Source organism: Salvelinus fontinalis, chromosome 20 (assembly GCF_029448725.1).
Source record: "Salvelinus fontinalis isolate EN_2023a chromosome 20, ASM2944872v1, whole genome shotgun sequence".
Lineage (NCBI taxonomy): Eukaryota > Metazoa > Chordata > Actinopteri > Salmoniformes > Salmonidae > Salvelinus > Salvelinus fontinalis.
This window is the reverse complement of record NC_074684.1, coordinates 4,240,776-4,266,784: the sequence shown is the minus strand read 5'-3', so window position 1 is coordinate 4,266,784 and position 26,009 is coordinate 4,240,776. Positions and strand designations below refer to the sequence as shown.

The 26,009-nt window shown below is 44.4% G+C and overlaps 1 protein-coding gene across 2 annotated transcripts in view; it reads right to left on the bottom strand.

Moving 5' to 3' along the window:
- Positions 1 to 7,168: 7,168 nt before the first annotated feature.
- LOC129817162 (A-kinase anchor protein 12-like) overlaps positions 7,169 to 26,009 on the bottom strand; it is a 63,866-nt gene continuing 45,025 nt past the window's right edge. Inside the window, exons 3-4 of one of the 2 annotated variants that reach the window (XM_055872133.1) lie at positions 9,804 to 14,507; positions 7,169 to 7,244 (exon numbers count right to left, since the gene is read on the bottom strand). In XM_055872133.1, the coding sequence (XP_055728108.1) occupies positions 9,829 to 14,507 (4,679 nt within the window). In that variant the 3' untranslated portion in view covers positions 7,169 to 7,244; positions 9,804 to 9,828. Of the gene's footprint in view, positions 7,251 to 9,803; positions 14,508 to 26,009 lie in introns of both variants that reach the window. The other variant, XM_055872134.1, reaches the window with a different exon arrangement.

Genomic DNA, 26,009 nt, shown 5'->3' with positions numbered 1-26,009 from the left:
TTGGGAACCATACCCGGCCAACAAAGAAATAGAAAAACTAGAATGCCCACCCAAATGACACCCTGACCTAACCAAATAGAGAAATTAAAAGGCTCTCTAAGGTCAGGGCGTGACACTTGAGATGTTTCTATATATTGATTGGAGTCGACCTTTTGTAAATTCAATTGATTGGACATGATTTGGAAAGGCACACACCTGTCTATATAATGTACCACAGTTGACAAAAACCAAGCCATGAGGTCAAAGGAATTGTTCATAGCGCTCCTAGACACGGTTCTGTCAAGGTACAGACCTGGGGAAGAGTACGACAAATTGTCTGCAGCATTGAAGGTCCCGAAGAACAGTGGCCTCAATCATTCTTAAATGGAAGAAGTTTGGAACCACCAAGACTCGTTCTAGAGCTGGCCGCCCGGTCAAACTGAGCAATCAGGGGAGAAGGGCCTTGGTCAGGGAGGTGACCAAGAACCCGATGGTCACTGACAGCGCCAGAGTTCCTCTGTGGTAATGGGAGAACCTTCCAGAAGGACAAACATCTCTGCAGCACTCTACCAAGCAGGCCTTTATGGTAGAGTGGCCAGACGGAAGCCACTTCTCAGTAAACGGCACATGACAGCCCACTTGGAATTTGTTAAAAGGCACCTAAAGGGCTCTCAGACCATGAGAAACAAGATTCTCTGGTCTGATGAAACCAAGATTGAACTCTTTGGCCTGAATGCCCAGTGCCCCATCTGTTACAGATTCTGTTTTATTTTGAGTGTGCTTCCTTAGGTTACTGCTGAAGGGCACCCTTACCTTGTTTCTAGTTTCCAGGTTATCCTGATTGTTTCTTATTGGTTTCACCTGTGTTTGTTTTCCCGCTCTGTTCACCTGGTTGCCTGGCTATTTAGGTTCCTCTTTTGGCCTGGATCCTTGCTTAGGTCTTGTGTTTGGTTTAGTGCACTCTTGTGCTGTTGCCTTGTTTTTGTCAAGACTTTAAGTAAAGATCTGGATTTACCCTTACCTCTGCTTGCTGTGTTTCTCTGTGACTGGGTTTGAGTTTGTACAAGCATCATTGTAACAATAGACCTAAGCCAACAATGGACCCAGTAGAGATTTCTCAGTCATCTGAGGAACATGCCGAACTCCATTTAAAGTCGGCTCTCACCCACCATGGAACTGTGATTGGCTACAATGAGACGCGGCATTGTTGGGTGATTTAAGAACTCGTGTCCGCTCTGCAGACAGGACAGACTGGAGCAACGGCTGCTGCACCTGTGGCTGTTCCTAATCCTCCACTTCAGCGTCTTCCTCACTACGGGAGCCTCATCTCCCGGCACCGGAGCGCTTTGAGGGGCATCCTGAGAGGTGTTGTGGGTTCCTGCTCCAATGCTCTCTGGTCTTTGAGCTGCAGGCATCGTTTCCCACCGAGCGTTCCAGAGTGGCATACGTCATCTCCTTGTTCTCAGGACGGGCTCTGGCCTGGGTCACGGCGATATGGGAGCAGCAATCAGACATTTATTTTAATTGGCAAGGCTTCACCTAGGAGATGAGGGTTTCTGATCACCCCATCAGTGGCAGGAACGCTGCTCAAAGACTCATTGTGCTTCAGCAGGGAAGACGGAGTGTAGCGGATTACGCCATTGACTTTTGGACGCTCGCCGCTGAGAGCGGTTAGAATACAGAGGCACTTCACTCAGCCTTTCTGAACAGACTCGGTGACATTCAAGGATGAACTGGCTTCCCGGGACAACCCTGACACTCTGGATGAGCTCATCGTTTTGGCCATCCGGATTGACAACCGGCTTCGGGAACGTCGTCGTAAGAGGACGGAGGGGTTCCGAGTGGTCTCCAGTGTTTCGGGTCACGCTGAGGGAGTCGATTCTTCGGTTGTTCCACTGCCTTATGCTGTATCTGTTTGTTCTGTACCCCGTCAGAGTTCTCAATTATGCCCTGGTTCCCCTTCATATCCTTCAGAGAAGCTGACGCAATTGGGACGCACCAGACTTTGCGCTCTGGAGAGAAGGCGCAGGATTATTGAGCAACGTTGTCTTTACTGTGGACAGCCTGGACACTTCCGTGCCTCCTGTCCCAAGCTGACAGGAAACGGGATAACTCATCAGTAGACGGGAGAATACTGGTGAGTCAGATACAGTCTCAGTCTGTCTCCAGTTGCCGACACGGTACGCACTTTGCTTCTGGCCAACCTGCGGTGGGACAATGGGCAGTTGGACATTCCTGCTTTCATAGATGCTGGGGCTACCGGCTGTTTTCTGGATCGCACATTTGCTCGCTACCAGGGGCTGCCTTTCACTAAGCTGGACATTCCATTGTTGTTCACTGTGCTGGATGGTCAACCCCTAGGGTCTGGTTAGGTGAAGCAACTCACCATGCCTATTCAGCTACGAGTTCTGGATTACCATGTGTAGCTTATCCAGTTACATCTGGTGGACTCTCCTGAGGGTCCCAGAGATCAAATGTAGCATAGTTTTTGTTTGATAAAATCACTTTTTATATCCTATCATGATCCATGTTGTATACAGCATTTCTCATGAATTCCCGACTCAACTTGCATCAAAACAATTGATCAAATATAAACACTATACCTTGTGTGCAATCCTCAGACACTCTAGAAGGCAACCAAACTTTGTTTAACCATTCTACATGAAGTATTGGCTACACAACACCTCTTTTAGCCCATGAAGGACAGACATCATTGAGACGGGCGGTGTTCACTTGATTGACTGTATCTTGGTCCAATGACCACCTATCGTTTTGAAACACAACTAGCTAGCCAAATGAGCTGGGCTTTACATGAGTATGTAATGGCCCTTTGTATGAGTAAAGGCCATTGTGCTAAACCCACGCGCAACGGGATTCATTCTCCATTGAAAATAAACCGTCCAAAGAGGAGTTTGCATAATGCATAGCTCGATTAGTTCTTCAAACTCTTCTGAGAACTGTGAAAGTAGAACATGGATGAAATTATTGAAGAATTTGACTGGGAGAGTGAACCAGAACTAATAGGGGAGGACTCTTTCAGTGAGCGTGAGTTTTGGCTGAACGCGGAAGAAATGTTTTTGAAAGGAAAATGTCCTTTGAGACCATTAATTCCAATATGTTTTTGCTTCTCATGCTATTGTAGTTGTTTAAATGGTTGCATATTAAGTTGAGATATTTTTGTGGGATACCATATAACCTATGTGTATGTCACGTCCTGCCCATAGAGAGCATTTTATTCTCTATGTTGGTTAGGTCAGCGTGTGACTAGGCTGGGTTATCTAGGTTGTTTTATGTCTATGTTGGCCTGGTATGGTTCACATTCAGAGGCAGCTGTTTATCGTTGTCTCTGATCGGGGATCATATTTAGGCAGCCTTTCCCCACTGTTTTTTTGTGGGATCTTGTTTTGAGTAAGTACATGTTGCACCTCTTATGTTACGGTTCGCTGTTTGTTTCCTTTTTGTTTTGTAAGTTTCACTTTAATAAAGATGTGGAACTCAGAGTACGCTGTGCCTTGGTCCGTCTCTACACTCGACCGTAACAGTGTAGGTTATTTTGGATATGACATTGTGTGGCTGTGAATTTTCAGTGTCTTATTGTCTATTGGTCCACATATCTCATTATATTGATTGTGTTCCCCATACTCTATATAATATGTTTGTGTTTATTTGATGGATTGATGCAGGGCTCATCCGTAAAATGATTGATGCTCATCTCCTGCTAAAATAAAGGTTAAATCAAATAAGTAATAGTAAACTTCAGTTCTAACTGATCTGGATCCTTCAGTCTGACCCGTCGGTTGTCTCTGGCTCCACACTAACCCCGTCCGGACATCTAGATGTGTGAAGGTTAGTGTCTTTTATGTAGGGAAGCTAATGATCCATCGTGTATAACATTCCTTGGAGTGTGTAAACTAAAAAAAATGTATACCATAATATTTTTGCATGTTCTCTATAGTTACGTACTTGGGGATTTATCAATTGACCAATTCAGACACTTGGGTACATTTGGGCAAACTCGTGAGGGACACCAGGGATACAAAATATTATGTAGAATCAGTCTGATGCACACACACTGCTGCCATCTTCTGGACAACATCTAAATTACACCCATATTCCTGGGTCAATGTATGGTCTTCCTTTCGCATTTCAAAGAACTTGTTTTTTTTCTCCTACATATATTTCCACAAACTTGAACGTGTTTCCTTTCAAATAGTGTCAGAAATATGCATATCCTTGATCCGGGTCCTGAGCTACAGGTAGTTGATTTGGGTATGTCATTTTAGGCGGAAATTGAAAGGGTCCAATCCTTAATTAATGTCTTAATCAGAATTACGGATTGCGTCTTATCCACTTGTACAAACTATGGCATAAGGGGATGACATCTCAATTGTCAGTAGAAACCATATTTGTTTAAGCAAGTCAGCCATTTCAGCTATGTTTTATTAAAAGGCAATAAATGAGGTTGAATGAACTGTTTCGGTACCAGATAAGGCTCCTCTGATAGCCAGGTGTAGTGGTGGTAAGGTGTTGGGACTGCGGTTGGGACAGCTTTGTGTAGGCCCTAACAGTTTGTGGGCACCGTTTGTCTCCGTTATAGTTCAATTAATCTATTGTTTAGTGTTGTGCTGTGTAGTGGCTTTGCTGGCATGCATCTAAAACTTTTTGGGGGAGTTTGCCCCACCAAGATATGCATGCTAAAATTGCCACTGCTACTTTGCCCAGTTATATTCAAGGTTAGAACTACCTTTTCTACGGGTTCTGATACTTCTAGACTTTGCATTTTGATAACATATCTAAAGTATTTCACTTTTTAATGTGTATAGTATTCCTTACTAGGTATTGTCCAATGAATTCTGTAACCACTCCCCCTTCAAATCCGGGTTGATTGGAAAAAGCTGTTCAAAAGAGGACATGGTGTTATCATATCTTTGTACTCCCTGACGAAGGCCATGCAGCCAAAACACGTTGTCGGGTTTCCCCTTTGTTTCCCTTGAACATGTCATAGAAATGAAGGCATTTTAATATTATTATGACGAGTGGCTTGGTGCTCCGTTCTTTTTGATTACCAGTGTACCCCTTTTACGAAAGTGCGCCTTCTGTCGACCAAAACCGACTATTGTGTACCTTAGCAGTGCTTTCCTTCCTTTTATCTACAACATAGTACCATACTTGGCAACATTCTGAAGATAGAAAATGTTGGTAATGCTTTTGGAATGACAGTAACAACCATAACAGTTTAACTGCTACATGCATACTGGGCAACAAAGGTCGCCACCTAACTGTTATTTATTGACATTGTCATCAAACAAAGAAAATGTATGGTATATCACCATTCATTCTCTCTAGGCAAAGGTTATCCTACATGAACACATACTCCAAGACCCTTTGTCGATATTCGCTCTGGTAAAATTTGGCCTAACTTACTACATTGGTTACTTAAGGCCAGGAAAGCAGTACTGGTGTGGCACCAGGACAAAACGCATCGATTTATATTTTGCTTATGGCAGAATTTCCACACTACTTCGCCTCATATAAACATTACTGAATTAGCTAAACAATTTAGTTTAACATAACTTCAGATGCATTTGCTCATTTAAAAGATCACCGTTGTGGCCAGAGATTTTTATTTTATTGACCTTTAACTAGGCAAGGCCGTTGAGAACAAATCTCATTTACAATGATGGCCTACGCCGGCCAAACCCGGACGACGCTGGGCCAATTGTGCGCCGCCCTATGGGACTCACAATCACGGCCGGTTGTGATACAGCCTGTATTCGAACCAGGGTGTCTGTAGTAATGCCGCTAGCACTCCGAATGACTATATCAACGTTACACAGCGCATGTATTAGTACTCTTGTTCTTAAAACACATTATTGCAAAAACTATTGGCGTCTGCTGAATGCAAACCTATGTCAAACTTGCTACAGAATACCAATATCAAGAGGGGTTACAACAGAAATGTGTTTGGAATAACTACACACTGTTTATTACACACTTCAAGATTGAGCCATTGCACTGTATCAAGCAAGTCTTAGGATGACATTGCAAAAGCCTAGTTATTTAGATATTCAAATCAGTGTAAATGCAATCTTCATAATGAAAACATTAACTTACCTTCATAATAATATAGATACCCTTCATGGAAGAACTGTTAGCCTTTGTTGTTTCCTAAATGTGTTCGTAGATGCCATGTATCAAGTTCTGTGGAGATCGGTCATTCAGTGCCAGACGAGTATTGAGTGTTTTTCCACAAAATTAAAAATGGCGAATAATTCATCATTATGTGTTCTTGAGGCAAATTTGTTCCTTGTGAGGGGAGGGACCTATGTACTGAATTACAGGACTTTAGGTCACATGGGGTGAGGGGCGTTTCCCTTTTCAATCGCTTGTTATAGCGCCACTATGTGGCCAATTGGCATGGCATTGCATGAGAGTACCTGGCCTTTACCATTATGCAACTTTACATCCTCCAAGGCCTTGTTATCTCAGCAAAATTTGCATTGAAGTGTTTTAGTGTTTTATTGTATTTCTACACGATAATCAGAGACATACATATATTTCAGAAAGTAACAATACTTTTTTTCAGCCAGTGAAGTATGTTTTATCTACAGTAGGAGCAGAAAATATATTGTCAGGCTGAATGTCAAAGGTTAAAGTTTAAGATTGTTGCACTTCTATCGGCTTTCACCTCACACCCTGTCTATTCACATTACGTCATCCTCTGTAATCAATGATACCGGACCCTGCCATTGAAATCACATCTGTACCATGGTTAAGGTAGACTTTCTGCAAAATCCAGACATTGTCTTACATATGTATGAGAAAATGGGGCACATTTTCTATACAACCAGAAATAGAAAAGATAAAGGATGGGGAGAATGAGAAAATACTCAAACAATATAAATACAATTTCCAAGATAATAATCCTCCAACTCTAAGACCACACACACACTTTCTCAAACTCACTTTACACGTTTACACACACACACACACACACACACACACACACACACACTCTCCATGGGACAGCAGACGAGTTCCAGCATGGGCGATGGAAGCTCATCAAGACAGCAAGCGTACATCACATTGATTACCAGCCAGGTGGGAAGCTTCAGATGTGTGGGACTAGGACAGTGGCTTGGTGTGTGTTTAGGGGGATTGATGCTTCACTCCAGGGATTGATGCTTCACTCTCTCTCGCTCCCTTTTTCACTATCACTCACTTCCTGGTCAGGACAGTCGGTCTCCCAGTCAACCATCTTGCATCTACAGCTGGGGTAGAGAGAAATACATGTTATTAGTAAACGGATAGCATTATCCTTGGAAACACACGTTATAACTACTGTTCCCTGAAGGTGGGAAACAAGGTACAACACAACTATGGGGAGCTGCACTCTAGTGACTTCGATTGAAGAACAAAAATCAGGCCAAAACTCATGTCTTCCACAGGTGATAAGCGTGATGCTCGTATTAATTCCTTCAATTCAGTACTGCACTTCACAGAGCCTAGGAACGGGCGGTGCGGTGCCAAACAGGTGTTGTACCTCATTTCCCTCCTTCAGGGAACAGTAGTTATATTCATAACATTACGTTCCCTTTCAGTCAGTACTTGTGGTACAACACAACTATGGGGAACTAGAATCCCGCCCCAAGCTGGGCCCAACGAATACCAAATGAAATGGCCCATGGCAGACCACCCAGACCTCCACCCCTCAAGATGCAGTAGTTGGGTATTGTGCACACGGGACACGCTGCCTAATGACCCTCTCCTGTCCTAGCTGTATGCATGCTGTGGGCTACACTGGGAGCAGTGACATCCAAGCAATAAAACCTCACAAAAGGTCGCCGCAGCACAAATATGCCCTGCAGTCAACTCTTTAAATGTGTTTTACGCACAAATGTTTGTCTGAAGCCCGGTCCACTCTGGATTCGGGGGCATTGGCCATCAGTGACACACCCAGATTGGCCGTGCCACTTGGGGGTACTGCTGTCACAATGGGTGTTTGGGGAGGCTCTGCCTCGGACTTGTAACGATCCGCCCTGGTGCTGGGCCCGGCCCCTGGGGCAGCCCTCTTAGCCAGCGGGGCTCCACCTGTCGTCTTTAGGGAAGGTGCTCCACCGACAGCCCTGAAGGACCTCTGATGTAGAAAAGCGTGCGGCGCCTCCTCCTGCTTCTTTTAACCTTGAACCAGGCCTGTGTGGCCTCCAGGGCCGAGCTGAGGGTACATCTGTCTGTCCCTCTCTGGCACCTGTAAGAGCATCAGCCAAAGACGACAATGTGCCATCACAGTAGCTCCCATGCTTTTCCCGAGCACCAGAACGGTACACCGGGACATACGCAGAATGAACTCGGCACAGTTCTATGAATGACGCATTGGACACCAGGGCTTCCCCCGCTAGAGGTAGCAAAGCCCTGGTGTCCAATGCGTTATTCATTCATGCCCCTACTCCAAGCGGAGACAAACACAGAAATATTGAGTATCTTTGGAGATCTAAAATAACCGCGTGATTATGGGCATGGTCGCGAACCCGAACCCGGCTTAGCCTTCATCTGGGTAGCATTTTTTATCCAGCTTACTCATTGCAGAAGCAAATGAAGAATAACTAATTGTTTGTGATTAGGAAACTATGAGAACAAATACAAACTCCAGCACGTTAAGTTCAGGGGTGAGCACGCTCTACCACGAAGGGACAGTTTAGTTGGGGCAAAGACAGATAGTCTTGTTTTCCCAAAAATGTCGTTTTTAGTAGTGTGAATCGTTACTGCTCACATCGAGGTGAAGAGCGGAGGAATTTTAATAATGACTCCAAGCCTAACGCCTGTCAAAGCCACGAGAGTCTGATTCCTCTGTAACGGTTGTCGTCGGGAGAAAGAGAGGACCAAGGTGCAGCGTGGTAAGTGTTGAACTTATCTAATGAAAGTGAACACTTCAAAATACAAAACAACAAAGTGAAAACCGAAACAGTTCTGTCTGGTGCAGACACACAAAGACTGAAAATAACCACCCACAAAACCCAACAGAAAACAGGCTACCTAAATATGGTTCCCAATCAGGGACAATGATTGACAGCTGCCTCTGATTGAGAACCAAATATCATATCAGGCCAAACACAGAAATAGAAAAACTAACATAGACAACCCACCCAACTGACGCCCTGACCATACTAAAACAAAAGACAAAACAAAGGAACTAAGGTCAGAACGTGACATCCTCAAAGTTGTGTTGTACCGAGAGTGCTGACTGAAAGGGAACTGGTCTCCATCTCCCATTATGTGGATAGCAATTAGGCAATTGAGTTATCTAGAAAAGTGATTGAATTTTCTTCTAATAGATCTTTCTAAGATGTTATACTTTGAGCACTCAAAGTAGCTTAAAACAGAATAACTTTATGACTCATGTGTCTGAGTGGAGAATGCTTTTTTGGATATATTGTAGATTACTTCTCTCGCTCTCTCTCTCACTCTCCCCCCTAATAAAAGCAGGGCCCATTGTTGTTTTTAAAAAGCCACCACGAGAAGATTGTGTGATACCCGACAAAGGAATTCTGGAAAAAACAAAATAAATGTGGGTACTCTTTTCTATCACTCTTTTTTTGCTAGTGGAATAAAATAACCATAATAACATCTAGAATTGATACCATGGTAAAACACAAGAAAACACTTTCTTTCACTTCCTTGTGGTAGAAGACAAGGCAGAGGGTACGATCAGATGACTAACATTAACTAAATGCATTTACAGTAATTGTGGGGATATATTTTTGGAACTCTTTGACAACATCCACTCATTGCTTAAAACAGGTAATTGTATAATATAGACTGCTCACCTGCTCACGATGCTGCTGTGAGCTCTTAGGAGACAGGTTTGATCTCCTTCACCACCTCCTCAATCACCTGCACCATCACCTCCGCACACTTCACCGACGTCGACTTCTCTGCCGCTGCCTCCGCTGGGCTGGCAACTGTCACAGCCATGGCAAGAGCAACCTCCTCTTCCATGCTGTTAACTGGGGCGTCTTGGATGGCAGCCACAGCCTCTGTTGAAACATCCGTTTGATGCTCTTCCAGTGCTGTCTGGGGGCCGTCCGATGCCTGTTCCTGAACTGCGACACTGTCATCTTTCATGTTTGTTTCGACAACATCGGCGACAGTTGGAGCAGGGGTGGGGGTATCTGGTGTGGGTTCAGGGGTGGGGGTGTCTGGCGTTTGTTCAGGGTCTGTTGTGTCTTCTTTGGCCGGGGCTTCCTTTGTCTCTGGTGAGCTAACAATGGCATCTTTTTCTACCACCTCCTCCACCATGATTTCCTCTTCTGCCTCTTCAATGATCTCTGTTGCCTGTATGACCACCTGTGTGGTCTGTGGGACTACGACCTCTGCAGTTGTCTCCTCTGGCTGGGCTGGGGCTTCAGCAGTCTCTGTGGGGGCATCTGGGACTGGGGTCTCTTCTGTCACAATCGTTGCTTCTGACTTCTCTTCAGCTGTCTCTGGAGTGGGAACCTCTGCTATCACTTCCTGAACCACTGCTATTACCTCAGCTTGTTGAACCTCGAGTTGGAATTCCTTAACTACTTCCTCTACCTCAGATTGTGGAACTTCCTGAACCTCTAATGCCTCGATGTTGCCCTCTACCTCTTTGATCTCCTCCTCTGCCTTTCCATCTGTCTCACTCTCTGTCTGTTCCACCTCTGTTACAACTTCAACCTCTACAACTTTCTCCACACTTACATTGACCTCCATTGCTTGCTTTAATTCCACTTCCTGTTTTATTTCCTCTACTTCCGCTTTGAGAACATCCTCCATCTCCTTGATACTCTTTGTGATTTCAATTGTGACTGGAACGGTCTCAATGACCTGGACAGCCTCGTGGACTTCCTTTTGTGGTTTTTCAGCCTCGGCTAGTGCCTCTGGAGTAGCAGACACCTCTGCTGGGGTTTCTGGTGCTGGTGCCTCAACTTGGACTACAGGAGTTTCAGCAATGACAGATTTCTCCTCTGCTACTAATTCAATCTCTTTCTCTATCGTTGCTACCTCCTGGACTGGTAGTGCATCTTCAGTTGTGATGGTAGCAGAGGCAGGCGCTTTGGGTTCAAACTCTGCTTCAGACACTTTCTCCACAGCACTCTGGATGACCACCTGAGCGATGACCAAGCCCGTCTCCTCCATGGCCTCTGCCTCCTTTGTCTCTTCAGCCTCTGTAACACCAACCTCAGTCACCTGCACTTGAATTTGGTCATCGCCAGCGGGCTCTGCAACTGCCACTGAGACCTTTTCCACTGCCACGGCCTCTGTGACCTCCACTTGCTGGGTTTCCAAGGACTCGGACAGTGGGCAGACGAGATACGTGGTCTCCTTTACAATGGCAAACTCTTCAGCAGGGGCAACAATGACTGCCTCGCACACTTCAGTGACTGTGGGCTGGTTGGCATCAGTTAGTGAAGTGACCGTTTCTCGGGCAGCAGGCTCATTCACCTCTACAGCAGCGATCTCTTCGACGGCAGCCATCTCTTCTTTACTTTTGACCTCAATGACAGGTGTCTCAGAGCCATACACAATGTTAGCGGCAATGGAGTCTTCGACAGTTGGTACAATGGGGTCCACAATGTTCTCATTCACCGCAGGGGCCTCAACAATTTCAACCTCCATCTTGATATTATTGATCGTGGTGACCTTTTCATCTTCATGCTCTTTACCCTCAGTGGCTATATTAGGATCTAGGATGTCTTCAATAGTTTTCTCTAGTGGCGGCTCCAGGAATATGCTTTCGACCTGCTCCACTTGAGCCTTGAATACTGGGTCTTCATTAGCGTCAGCCGCTTCAGTTGGATCAGCCTTATTTTCTACCGGCGTCTCGGTGGATAGACCATTGCTGATCTCAGCTAGACATTCCATGGTGGGAATTACAAGCTTCTCCACAGCCACCTTGGTGATCTCCTTTGTGTCCAGGACAGTGTAGATGGCGGAACCCTCGATTTCTTCATGCACCATCAAGACAACCTTTGATTTGGTTTCGGTGAACTCGATCGGCGGTGTGGGTTCTGGGACGGAAGCAGCCTCCTCCAGTGGGATCTCTATGATTTCCACAGAAGTCAGTCTTGGAAGATCACTGAGCAGCTCCACAGCCTCCTGCGGAACCTCCAAAGACTCTGTCTCAGGCTCATTGGGCAAAGGGGTGGTTTCGCCATACGTGGCTGGGATCATCTCTTCAGTTACCTCGGAAACAGACATCTCAGGCTCCTGGCAAGTGACTGCTTCTGGGATCTGCTCTAAAATGTTCTCGGCATCAGAATTTGCAGTCAGCTCGGCAACAGACAACTCAGGTTCCTGCTCTTGGCATGAGAGCAGGAATGTGGTCTGTTCTGCAATGTCCTCTGCGATGGTGGTGTCAGCAGATTTGGGGGTGGCGGCACCCTCTTCTGGGATGTCACTCAACTGATCATGTGGAATCTCCTGGAGGTTTTCCATGACCGACTTGGCTGAGATACAAGAGGGGGATCTCTCTTCAATGGACAATTGGACCTGAGTGATTGGTGCTGCTTCCTCAGAGTCCTTTGTTTCCACTATCATTTCGGCTTTAGCCTCTTCACTCTCGGCGTGCTCGTTGTCGTACTCTGAAAGAGGGACCACGGCTGGTATGTCGGAATCTTCCTCGCCAGACCCCAGATTGGAGGAAAGCAGCTTCTTCTTTCTGCGTCCGGGAATGAGTTTCCTCAGAGAGAAGGAGGACTCTTCTTTGGGAATTTCACTGTCTGAGATTACCTGTTCGCCACCAGATTCATCTGTCTTCTCCTCGATTTTGGGCTTCTTTCTATGGGTGACAAGACGCTTGAGAGTATCCCAGGTGGAGTCTCCTGCGGCGGGGCTAGTGGATGGTTCGGGGGATGACACTGTGTTTTCCTGATCTGCCTCTCCAGAGCTGCCAAGAGGAGACTCTGCTGTCTTAACCTGCTCTTCCCCAGTTGGTGGTGCCTCCTCTTCGATTTTGGTCTCCTCATCTTCAGAGTCAGAGGTCTTCCTGGTCCTCTTCTTGTTGCCGCCCATACACATCAGGGCCTCCCAGGAGAGTGAGGTGTCCATCTTCATCTTTTTGGGGTCCTCTGTGCTGCCCTCCAGGTCCTCTGTGGTTTCGGCTTTTGGCTCCTCCTCAGTGAGTTCCGGCTCTTTCTTTTTCTCCACAAACATGGCACTCTCAGTGGAGAACAGGGTGGTCGACATGGCCTTCTCAACAGTTGCCTCGTCCTCGCTCTCAGAGGGCCTCTTGACTCGTTTCTTGGGTGTCACCAGCTTCTTGAAGGAGGACCAGGGCATGATACCTTCTTTCTTCTTCCCTTCGTCTGAGCTGGTTACCTCCTCATCAGCCTCTTGGCTGGCCTCAGCTTGGGTGGCTTCCACCCCGATGGCATGCTCACCAGACTCCTCTGGAGATGATGACCCACTGTCAGGTTTCTGGACCTCTGCCGACTCTGTAGAGGACTGGAGCTGTTCAGCCGCCTGTTCCCCAGACTCGGTCAGCTTGGTCTCCGTATCTTTCTTGTCTTTCTTCTGTTTCTTGGTAGAGAGCTTCTTCAGGCCAGCCCCAGTAAAGAGCTTTTTCAGTGGGCTTCCCTGGGCCTTGACCTTCTTCTGGGATGAGAAAAGATCAGCCTCGGTGGTGATCTCAACTGGGGCCTTGTCTGAATCCACAGCTTCTTCAACATTTTCCTCCGCTTGTTTGGTGTCATCAGTAATAGCAGCTTCTGAGGTTTCCATGGCAAATTCGGCTTGGATCTTCTCTTTGGTCTCTTCGACAGATGCTTCAGGTGTCTCAGTTTCTGGTGTTGTCACTGGCTCCACATCCTTCACCTCTTCCTTTGCTTTCTCTCGCTCCTCCTCCACTCCAGCCTCTGCTTTCTCCTCTCCCTCCTTTATCTTCTCCTCAGCAGCTTTCTCTTTTGGTTCCTCTTTGGCTCTTTTGATACTTGCCTTCTTGTGCTGGTTGGAGAAGATTCCCTGTGTAAAGAACCTTCTGAAGGGGGACATGGGGGTCTCCTGGCCACGTGGGGTAGTTGCAGCTGCAGCTGGGTCCAAGGGCTCTTTTTCTGCAGTCTCTCCATCCACAGTCTTAGATGGGGCATCCACTGGAGTTGCAGCCTTAGCTGCGGTTTCAGCGACGTCAGCCTCAACAGTGGCAGTCTCTGGCTCAGCTGCCTTCCCCTCTGCAGTGGCGGCTTCCTCCTTAGTTTCCTCAGACCCCTTAGTTCCTCCTTCCACTTCCTTGTCCATCAACTTCAGCATCTGCACCGGGTCAGTCTTCTCATTTTTGTCCTTCTTCAGAGTGAACTTGAAGCCGATGAAATTGAAGATCTTCTTGAAACCCACCTCGTTGGCCTCGCCCGGTTTCTCCTCAACCTCCTTCTGTTCAGGCCCGGTGATGTTGTTGGCGTCAGGAGACTCATTCCCCTCCTTCTCTCTGTTCACCTGAGAGGCCACCACAGCCTGGAGGGAGTCCATCGTCTCAGGAACTTCCTCCTCCTGAGACACGGACACGCCATCATCTGAAATGACAGATAGATAAGTATTCATCTTTAGGTTGAGGTAATACACATTCCCACAAACAACAATCAGCAGGCACTCTTTCTCTCACACGGGCACATAGGGTGGAGCCAGACTAGAAACAAGACTGTCAGGGCAGAAGGAAAATGGGTAGAAAACAATAAAAAATATCAAACTGATATAATGTACAGTTGAAGTCGAAAGTTTACATACACCTTAGCCAAATACATTTCAACTCCGTTTTTCACAATTCCTGACATTTAATCCTAGTAAAAATTCCCTTTTGACCCCCTGAGTGGATTTAATCAATCATTTGATAGATTGACTGCAGTGAGATTAAGTAAAAAAACAATGGTTTGATCATTGACACCACCCAACAACAAGCCCTGGAGGAGACGTGTTTCACAATGAAAGCAATTCCATTGCCAACGCTTGAACAAAGATTCAGTCTCAAAACAAAGAAAGCTTACAGACAAGGCTATACTGTAAACCCCTCAGCTGTGTTGCTTTTTCCAAAATTATAGCTACGACTTTATCCACTCATGCATCTACTGTAAGACGTAGTTTCTCTATTGTTTAGGTTATAAAATGTCGCCGAAAGAAAAGGCAGCAGTTTTACGGGCGCCCAACCAATGTGTTTTTTTTTTTGCGTTATTTGTAACTTATTTTGTAAATTATTGTTATAATGTTTCTGCAACCGTATCAGCAAAAAAATAGCTTTATTCAGCTAGCGGGATATACGCTGCACCAGCAAGATAGAACAGCACACTCCGGTAAGACGGGACGGGACGGGACGGGCAAATCTGTGCATATTTGTTAACAACAGCTGGTGCACGAAATCTAAGGAAGTCTCTAGATTTTGCTCGCCTGAAGTAGAGTATATTGTGATAAATTGCAGGCCGCACTACTTGCCTAGAGTTTTCAGCTATACTTTTCACGGCTGTTTATTTACCACCACAGACAGATGCTGGCACTAAGACCGCACTCAGTCAGCTTTATAAGGAAATAAGAAAATAGGAAACCACTCACCCAGAGGGGGCGCTCCTAGTGGCCGGAGACTTTAATGCAGGGAAACTTAAATCAGTTCTTCTATCAACATGTTGTTTTTACATCTTTACCTACCTTTTGTTCACCTAATTCTTTTTTTGCACTATTGGATTAGAGCCTGTAAGTAAGCATTTCACTCTAAGGTGAAATATTTATATTCCCTGTTACATTCGGCGCACGTGACAAATAAACTTTGTTTTCGACAGAAAGAAAATGTGGCTGTTGAACTAGTGACAGGTGAGATAAAAAGAAACATACACACACGCACACACTGCCTGAAATTCCTGCCATGTCTATGTGTTTTGACAGGAGTGGGGTGGAGGTAGTGGGATAAGTTCACAGGCTCTGTAAAACCTCTGAGGCCCCCTTTCCTGTGACATCCCCCTACAGCAGGGGAAAGCTCACATCTGGTGCTGGGAGTCTTTTCTCTGGGGGTACTCAGCCTACCCTTGGACTCTCAGACTGGGAGACACACAGTCTCTTAATCAGAAAAACATGCTCATATCTTCATAGTGACCCTGTCACACTCTCTTCTGACTGTCTATCTGCCAGATCAACACTCACACACACACACACACGTCCCTAACCCCCCCACCACACACGCAATATACCCATAAAACAACAGTATTAGAATACAGTTCAATATTAATAATTTGCCCTCTGACAACCTTGCTAATGTTAGTTTTTAATGCATGTCTGAAGATAATCCTATCTTTTTAGAGCCAACTAATGAAAGATCCTTCTCATCAATTTCTCTAAGGGATGAAAGAATGTGAAAAACACAAGGTAATATAGCAAAAGAAATGTTAAACTAAGACATAAGACATTGGAGCATAAAGTTTCAATTTAAATTAAACAAATTATATACAGTGCATTCAGAAAGTATTCAGACCCCTTGACTTTTTCCACATTTTGTTACGTTATAGTCTTATTCTAAAATTAATACAATATTTTCCTCAATCTATACACAATACCCCATTATGACAAAGCAAAACAAGTTTTTTGATTTTTTTTGCAAATGTATAAATAAATAAGTATTCACACCATTTACTCAGTACATCCTCGAGTGTGCTTGGGTATGACGCTACAAGCTTGGCACACCTGTATTTGGGCAGTTTCTCCCATTCTTCTCTGCAGATCCTCTCAAGCTCTGTCTGGTTGGATGGGGAGTGTTGCTGCACAGCTATTTTCAGGTCTCTCCAGAGATGTTCGATCGGGTTCAAGTCCAGGCTCTGGCTGGGCCACTCAAGGACATTGAGACTTATCCTGAAGCTACTCCTTCGTTGTCTTGGCTGTGTGCTTACGGTCATTGTCCTGTTGGAAGGTGAACCTTCACTCCAGTCTGAGGTCTCTGAGCGCTCTGGAGCAGGTTTTCATCAAGTATCTCACTGTACTTTGCAACTGTTCATCTTTCCCTCGATCCTGACTAGTCTCCCAGTCCCTGCCGCTGAAAAACCACCCCACAGCATGATGCAACCACCACCATGCTTCACCATAGGGATGGTGCCAGTTTTCCTCCAGATTTGACGCTTGGCATTCAAGCCAAAGAGTTCAATCTTGGTTTTATCAGACCAGAGAATCTTGTTTCTCATGGTCAGAGTCCTTTAGGTGCCTTTTGTCAAAATCTAAGTGGTGTGTCATGTGCCTTTTACTGAGTAGTGCCATCCGTCTGGCCACTCTACCATAAAGGCCTGCTTGGTGGAGTGCTGCAGATTGGTGGAGTGCTCCCATCTCCACAGAGGAACTCTGGAGCTCTGTCAGTGACCATCAGGTTCTTGGTCACCTCCATTACAAAGGCCCTTTTCCTTGATTGCTCAGTTTGGCAGGGCGGCCAGCTCTTGGTGTTTCCAATCTTTTTCCATTTAAGAATGATGGAGGCCACTGTGTTCTTGGGGACCTTCAATGCTGCAGACATTTTTTGTAACCCTTCCCCAGATCTGAGCTCTACGTACAATTCCTTCAACCTCATGGCTTGGTTTTTGCTTTGAAATGAACTGTGGGACCTTATATAGACAGTTTTGTGCCTTTCCAAATCATGTCCATCAATTGAATTTACAACAGGTGGACTCTAATCAAGTTGGAGCAACATCAAGGATGATCAATCGAAACAGGAGTTCAATTTTGAGACTCATAGCAAATGGTCTGAATACTTATGTAAATAAGGTATGTTTTTTATTAGTAATACATTTTCAAAAATCCCCCAAAATCTGTTAATCAATTTTAGAATAAGGCTGTAACGTAACAAAATATGGAAAAAAGGAACCGTATATCCCTAAAAACACTTATATTTTAAGAGAGATATGTGAGGCTAGGGCTGTGGCAGTCACGAAATGTCTTCAGCTGGTGATTGTCAAACAAGTAACTGTCGGTCTCACAGTAATTGACCGTTAATTAACAAACACATTTATCATCTCCTGGCTTCCACACAGGCTACAAGCCAGTTTAAAACGTCTAATAAATCCATGTAATATAGCCTACACCTTCACAATAAATCCATTATTTATTTTAGACAGGTCTAAAGGAGTATGATATATAGAAAATGTAGTCCATTTCAGAAAAGAAATTATAGCATATTGTTAGGTTCTAATTATTAGAGTAAGAACTCGGACACTGAAAGCTTAAACCAACTTTATTCTTCCCAAAGGATCAATCAGCTGAATCGACGAAAACATATTCACACGAGCACTTGTATTTAACCCTTTCTCCTAATGCTGAGTCTCCTCCTACACATCTGAACAGCCAATGCATCTCTGTTGCTAAACAGAATCTTTAGTGATATCTGTTCTTCCTCACTTCATCTGACCTGACCTCTGCCCCAAAGTGCTCACTCCTCCCCAACTCACAGGAAGGACACCTGTATACTTAATAATACCGTGCTCAAAGGGACTGGTACCAGACTGTATCTCTTCTCCTCCCAGAGGATCCCTGATGGCTAACACTAACCTATCCTGACATAATGTAAACGTTATACATTAACCTCTCTACCTTAGTGACATGAATAAGTATATTTCCTATTCTCAGAACCCAACAATACTCTGAGTTGTCCTTATGTTAGATCCTGATGTGGCTATGCCAAATGGCTGTGGGCTACACTGGTTCATTTAGCAGACAAGATTTGTTTAATATTCCGTGGCATTATTTTATAGTATGAAGAATACAATTGAACAAAGCTGAATAAAATACATTTTCTCCAAACGATTTGAGGGAGTGTGCACATGCAGCTATTCTGTCTTGAGCGGTTAAGAAATAGGTACTCCTACATATATGCTTAATTTAGAGTTATTAATGTAACTTTAGTTGGTCTACAAACGTTGGGCTATATGTTTTGATTTTTAATACATTGTAAGGCTGCATGATGAGACTAATGTTGATATGAAAAAAGTCGCTTGAAAGGCATGAGCTCAGCTTTGTTTTTTTGTGCAAGCTGTACACACTCCAATAGTCTCTCATTCACAATTTGACAAGCACTTGATAATGCCTCGAATTTCTCGGCGGCATCCCCTTTGTGGCCGTAATGCACCCAAAACAAATCCATGCCTATTGCAGTGCTGCGTTGTGCCCTATAATACTGCCTTTCATACCCCTTGACATATTCCACGTGTTGCAGCCTGAATTAGAACATTTCTCTCAACAATCTACACACAATACCTCAATGAAAAAGTGAAAAAATGTCTTTATGAAATTGTTAAAAATGCTTGAACATATGAAGAATGGTACTCAGTGATGTGTTGTGTGGTTTTGCCTCAAATCATTTCTTTGACATATTTTTTGCAGTTTCACTTTAGCGCCCTATTGCAAACAAGATACATTTTGGAATATTTGTATTCTGTACAGGCTTCCTTCTTTTCACTCTGTCTTTTAGGTTAGTATTGTTGAGTAACTACAATGTTGATCCATCCTCAGTTTTCTCCCAATACAGCTATTAAACTCTAACTGTTGTAGAGTCCCCATTTGCCTCATGGTGAAATCCCTGAGCGGTTTCCTCCCTTTTCCGGTAACTGAGTTAGGAAGGACGCCTGTATATTTGTACTGAATGGGTGTATTGATACACCATCCGAAGTGTAAATAATAACTTCACCATGCTCAAAGGGATATTCAATGACTTCTTATTTAATTGTTTTACCCGTCTACGAATAGGTGCCCTTTGAGAGGCATTGGAAAACCTCCCTGGTCTTTGTGTTTGAATCTGAGAAGAGAACCAGACGAGTAACCAGTGGTTAGGATAGACATAAACACTTTACTTGGAAAAAGCTCAACAGTAGTGTGGCGTACAGCAGGTCAGCCACCAGGGGGAGTCTCGTCGAGGCCTGGTAACAGACGGAGTATACATCACGAGGCGATGACTCGATCTGCTGGACGTGCCAGGTCTCGACGGGCTCTCCAGCCAGGACTAATTGGGGCTGATTAGGAGCTGGTGAGTAATCAAGGGCGATTTGCTCATCCACTGTGCAAGGCCCATAAAGCTACCAGAAGGGCAGTACACAGGAGGACTACGGGAAGTGAGGTGACTTCAATGTGGTTGGATACGGTTACCCGAGCTAAGACGAGGGAGTTGAGTTTGTGTGCCCGACAGGATACAGGAAGACACGGAGCCCAGGAGAAGGTATACCGGAGAGGGTCTCATGGGGGAGACCTGTTCTTTTCTTTTTGATTTATTATTTAATAAACACCCTTGAAACCGAGCTAAATCAGACTCTGTCCAGGTCTGATATATGTAAACGTCTTGATCAAACCCCCGGGTCTGCCACAGTAGGTACAAAGTAAAGTTTGGGGAAACAAAGAACACAATGAACCCAAACTGACACTCGAATGGAGACAGTCCAGTGGACGAGTTCGGCAGTGTGTTGTGAGCATTTTGCCGCCCAGACGAGGAACTTGCTCCAGTCAGTGGCATGAGCGGAGACAAAACAGCAGAGGAAACCTTGTGATATATTTGATACGATTCCACCTATTCCGCTCCAGCCAATACCACGAGCCCATCCTCCCCAATTAAGAAGCCACCAACCTCCTGTGGTTGAATACTTGCTCCGGGTTGCTAGCCTTCTAGGCAGAGTTCCTCTGTCCAATGTCTGTGTTCTTTTGCCCATCTTAATCTTTTCTTTTTATTGGCCAGTCTGAGATATGGCTTTTTCTTTGCAACTCTGCTTAGAAGGCCAGCATCCCGGAGTCGCCTCTTCACTGTTGACGTTGAGACTGGTGTTTTGCGGGTACAATTTAATGAATCTGTCAGTTGAAGACTTGCGAGGCGTCTGTTTCTCAAACTAGACACTAATGTACTTGTCCTCTTGCTCAGTTGTCCTCCCACTCCTCTTTCTATTCTGGTTAGAGCCAGTTTGCGCTGTTCTGTGAAGGGAGCAGTACACAGCGTTGTACGAGAGCTTCAGTTTCTTGGCAATTTCGCTCATGAAATAGCCTTAATTTCTCAGAACAAGAATAGACTGACAAGTTTCATAAGAAAGGTCTTTGTTTCTGGATATTTTGAGTCTGTAATCGAACCCACAGATGCTGATGATCCAGATACTCAACTAGTCGAAAGAATGCCAGTTTTATTGCTTCTTTAACCAGCACAACATTTTTCAGCTGTGCAAACATAATTGCAAAAGGGTTTTAATGATCAATTAGCCTTTTAAAATTTTAACTTGGATTAGCTAACATAACGTGCCATTGGAACACAGGAGCGATGGTTGCTGATAATGGGCCTCTGTACGAAATTTCCAGTTACAATAGTCATTTTCAACATTAACAATGTCTACACTATTTCTGATCAATTTGATGTTATTTTAATGGACTTTTTTTTGTTGCTTTTCTTTCAAAAGCAAGGACATTTCTAAGTGACCCCAAACATTTGAACGGTAGTGCATACAGACGTGGCCAAAGGTTTTGAGAATGACACAAATATACATTTTCACAAAGTCTGCTGCCTCAGTTTGTATGCTGGCAATTTGCATATACTCCAGAATGTTATTAAGTGATCAGATGAATTGCAATTAATTGCAAAGTCCCTCTTTGAATTGCAAATTAACTGAATCCCCAAAAACATTTCCACTGCATTTCAGCCCTGCCACAAAAGAACCAGCTGACATCATGTCAGTGATTCTCTCGTTAACACAGGTGTGAGTGTTGACGAGGACAAGGCTGGAGATCACTCTGTCATACTGATTGAGTTCGAATAACAGGCTGGAAGCTTGAAACGGAGGGTGGTGCTTGGAATCATTGTTATTCCTCTGTCACCATGGTTACCTGCAAGGAAACACATGCCGTCATCATTGCTTTGCGCAAAAAGGGCTTCACAGGCAAGGATATTGCTCCCAGTAAGATTGTACCTAAATCAACCATTTATTGGATCATCAAGAACTTCAAGGAGAGCGGTTCAATTGTTGTGAAGAAGGCTTCAGGGTGCCCAAGAAAGTCCAGCAAGCGCCAGGACCATCTCCTAAAGTTGACTCAGCTGCGGGATCGGGGCACCACCAGTACAGAGCTTGCTCAGGAATGGCAGCAGGCAGGTGTGAGTGCATCTGCACGCACAGTGAGGCAAAGACTTTTGGAGGATGGCCTGGTGTCAAGAAGGGCAGCAAAGAAGCCACTTCTCTCCAGGAAAAACATCAGGGACAGACTGATATTCTGCAAAAGGTACAGGGATTGGACTGCTGAGGACTGGGGTAAAGTCATTTTCTCTGATGAATCCCCTTTCCGATTGTTTGGGGCATCTGGAAAAAAGCTTGTCCGGAGAAGACAAGGTGAGCGCTACCATCTGTCCTCTGTCATGCCAAAAGTAAAGCATCCTGAGACCATTCATGTGTGGGGTTGCTTCTCAGCCAAGGGAGTGGGCTCACTCACAATTTTGCCTAAGAACACAGCCATGAATAAAGAATGGTACCAACACATCCTCCGAGAGCAACTTCTCCCAACCATCCAGGAACAGTTTGGTGACGAACAATGCCTTTAAAGCATGATGGAGCACCTTGCCATAAAGCAAAAGTGATAACTAAGTGGCTCGGGGAACAAAACATCGATATTTTGGGTCCATGGCCAGGAAACTCCCCAGAACTGAATCACTGAGAACTTGTGGTCAATCCTCAAGAGGCGGGTGGACAAACAAAAACCCACAAATTCTGACAAACTCCAAGCATTGATTATGCAAGAATGGGCTCTCATCAGTCAGGATGTGGCCCAGAAGTTAATTGACAGCATGCCAGGACGGATTGCAGAGGTCTTGAAAAAGAAGGGTCAACACTGCAATTATTGACTCTTTGCATCAACTTCATGTAATTGTCAATAAAAGCCTTTGACACTTATGAAATGCTTGTAATTATACTTCAGTATTCCATAGTAACATCTGACAAAAATATCTAAAGACACTGAAGTAGCAAACTTTGTGGAAATTAATATTTGTGTCATTCTCAAAACTTTTGGCCACGACTGTCTGTGTGTGTGTGTGTATACGCATACACACACACCTTGTTACAAGATTTTCAACATTGCAGAACCAATTAAATGTTTTAGATTTTAAACTTACACTTTTAATTTAGAAAATAAAGACAAATGGAATGGACAAAACGATTGGCATCCCGTATCTTGTACTTGGTTTCACAGCCTTTGGCCAAGTTAACTGCAAACAAATGCTTCTTGTAGACATCAATGACCTTGCTGCACTTCTCTATTAGGAAATTTGGCCCACATTTCAACAGAAAACTGCTCTATTTCTTTCATGTTTGAGGGGTGCCCTCCACCACCTGCTGTTTTCAGCTCTTCGCATAGGTTATGGATGTGATTTAGGTCTGGACTTTTTGCTGGCTACTCCAAAACAGTCCAGCATTTTTTGATGATCCATTCCAGGGTGCTTTTGATGTGTGTTTAGGGTTGTCTTGCTGGAAGACCCACAACCTTCAACAGAGAGACAGTTTTTGGACGTTAGGTTGAACGTTGCACTCCAAAACACATTGATAATCTGTCGATTTCATGATGTTTTACACACATTCAAGAGTCGGGCAAAGCAACCCCACAGCATTATCGAACCTCCCACATGTTTGATTGTAGGGAGGGTGTTATTTTCTTTGAATGCTTCATTTGGTTAATGGTAAACATAGGGAGATCCCACGCCTGAAAGAGACACAAGATAGCTTGATCTAACTTCTCAAAGACCCACATAAACAAGCCTAAATCCCGGGGAAATGTTATGTGGACCAATGAAACAAAAGTAGAGCTCTTTGGCAATACAGATCAGCTTTACCAACGACCAAAATAAGCATTCATTGAAAAGAACGCCCTCCCTACAATCAAACATGAGGAGGTTCAATAATGCTATAGGTTGCTTTGCTATCTCCGTTACTGGGGGTCTTGAAAGTGCGCAAGTCATCATGAAATCAGCAGATTATCAGGACTATCATGCCGTGGCTTTGTTTTCTAAATTACAATAAACACATTTCTTAACTATTCAATTTGTATCGTGGAAGTTTAGCATTGCAGCGTGATTGAAATTTAAAGGCAATGTCCCCACATTATGTTACCTTTTCTAGCTCGCAATCTGTAACACTTCAGCGATACAGATTGAATAGAGCCCTAAATTATCAATAGGATGTAGGAGGTTCAGGAAAGCAGGGCTGGCAGGGCTAGAGTGGTGTATACCATGAATGGTCTTGGCTACAACTGTAGTAGAGTTACACCAGTGAGATGGGAAGATGCTCCCTAGGAATTATCCAAGGGCTACTCACCAATCTGATCTAATGGTATGCAGCCTCTGCCGAATCCTCAACAACCAGATGTTCCGGCTTTCAGGGGAATTGGAAAGAGGGCATCCGCTTTTGGACGTTAACAAGGTGACACTCCATCTAACTCCTCCACATTTACTGGATTGGTTGAACAGTGCAGAAGGTAATGCCCCAACAGTTTTTATTTCTTCTCATCAAGACCAGTATGTAGGAGATCTAGGTTCAGCCATTTCTTTAACGTCTGCTACTTTAGGTTAAATGGTATGTTACGGGTCTCCCCAGTGGCGCAGCGGCCTAAGGCAATGCATCACTACAGATCCTGGTTCAATACCGGGCTGTGTCGCAGCTGGCCACGACCAGGAGACTCATGAAATCATGAGCGATAGATGGAAAATACCATATATATTTATATAAGTATACCATTTATATAAGTATGAGCGAGCCCAAGTTCCAGGTATTTGCAAACTACCAAAGCACATTCTTTATCTTTGAGAAATTCCCACAAAGTTAGGAAAACCAAACAATGATGCTTTTTCAGCTAAAACATAAAAAGAGTAAAAAATAATATTTAGGTCAGTGACCATATAGTTAGACTTAAACATTCCTTCAGCTAAAGAGATCTTTCAGGTAAGCCCCCCCCCACACCCAACCTATCCTCACTCCCCTTTTACACCCCCAAAACCCCTTCCTCCCCACCTCATTGTGTGTGTTCGGAACTCAAGCAGCATGGAAGTAATGCTTGGGTCAAGGGTGCATGGGGGATTTAGCTCTGGGTAATGCCAGATCTCTTTGGAAGGTTTTTTTTCTACACTACCCCTCACCCCTTTCTCTCCTAATCACTCTGTCCTCCCGTGTTCTTCAAATACAGTTCCACCAGACTTTAGAAAAGCAAATGGAAATCAGTCTGAAACCCCTCTCTCTTCACTCACTCCCTTTTTCTGGAGAGGTGACAGCTCACTGCTCCAAATATCATATGGCGAATGTCACCAGTCATGAAGGGATGTTTCCAGAGGCACTCTGCTGAGGCAGTGTGGAGAATTCAAGCTCTTTGGAGTACCTTGCAAAGAAATATGACTATGTTAGCAATGGAAGGAAGTAGTATGGAGTCAATGAGCCTTAATGCAACTTAAGACACCAGAACCACAAATAGCCTTTATTCTTGATTCCTACACTTCCAAGAATTTTTCTCAAATGGGTGCTAACGTCTCTAATCGAGTACTGTCTGGATGGATCCCCCCACACACAGAGTGTTCTGAGATGGAGCCTCATAATGCAAAACTACACACACAGACCTCCGAAGTTATCAGAGGAACAGAAGAGTTGCTGCAGGGCAAAATACACACATAGTCAAGTAGAAGCCTGTGAAAAAGTCAACTCAATGAAACACAAAGCATCTTCTTTTCACAACACTCAACACTTCCTGTTAGTCATGTCTTTAAATGTGTTCATTTGCGGAAGAAATTAAATGAAATAAAGGCTTCATGGTTCTCATCCGAGAGGGGTGAGGGTGAGAGGAATGCCAAGGGGACACTGACCCTTAAAACATATCTCTATTTGGGAGTACAGGGAAAGCCACTCTCACAGTGAAAATGGCCTGAAGGTTCTAGAGAAGTCTTATCCTATTAGAGTAAAGTCTGCTTTGTTTATCCACAGCTTACTATTGTAATACTTCTCTTATAGTAATTTAACTGAAGTACAAGAGCAAACAAGTGTCTTGAACACATGTTAAGTAAAAGTAGTTTTTTAACA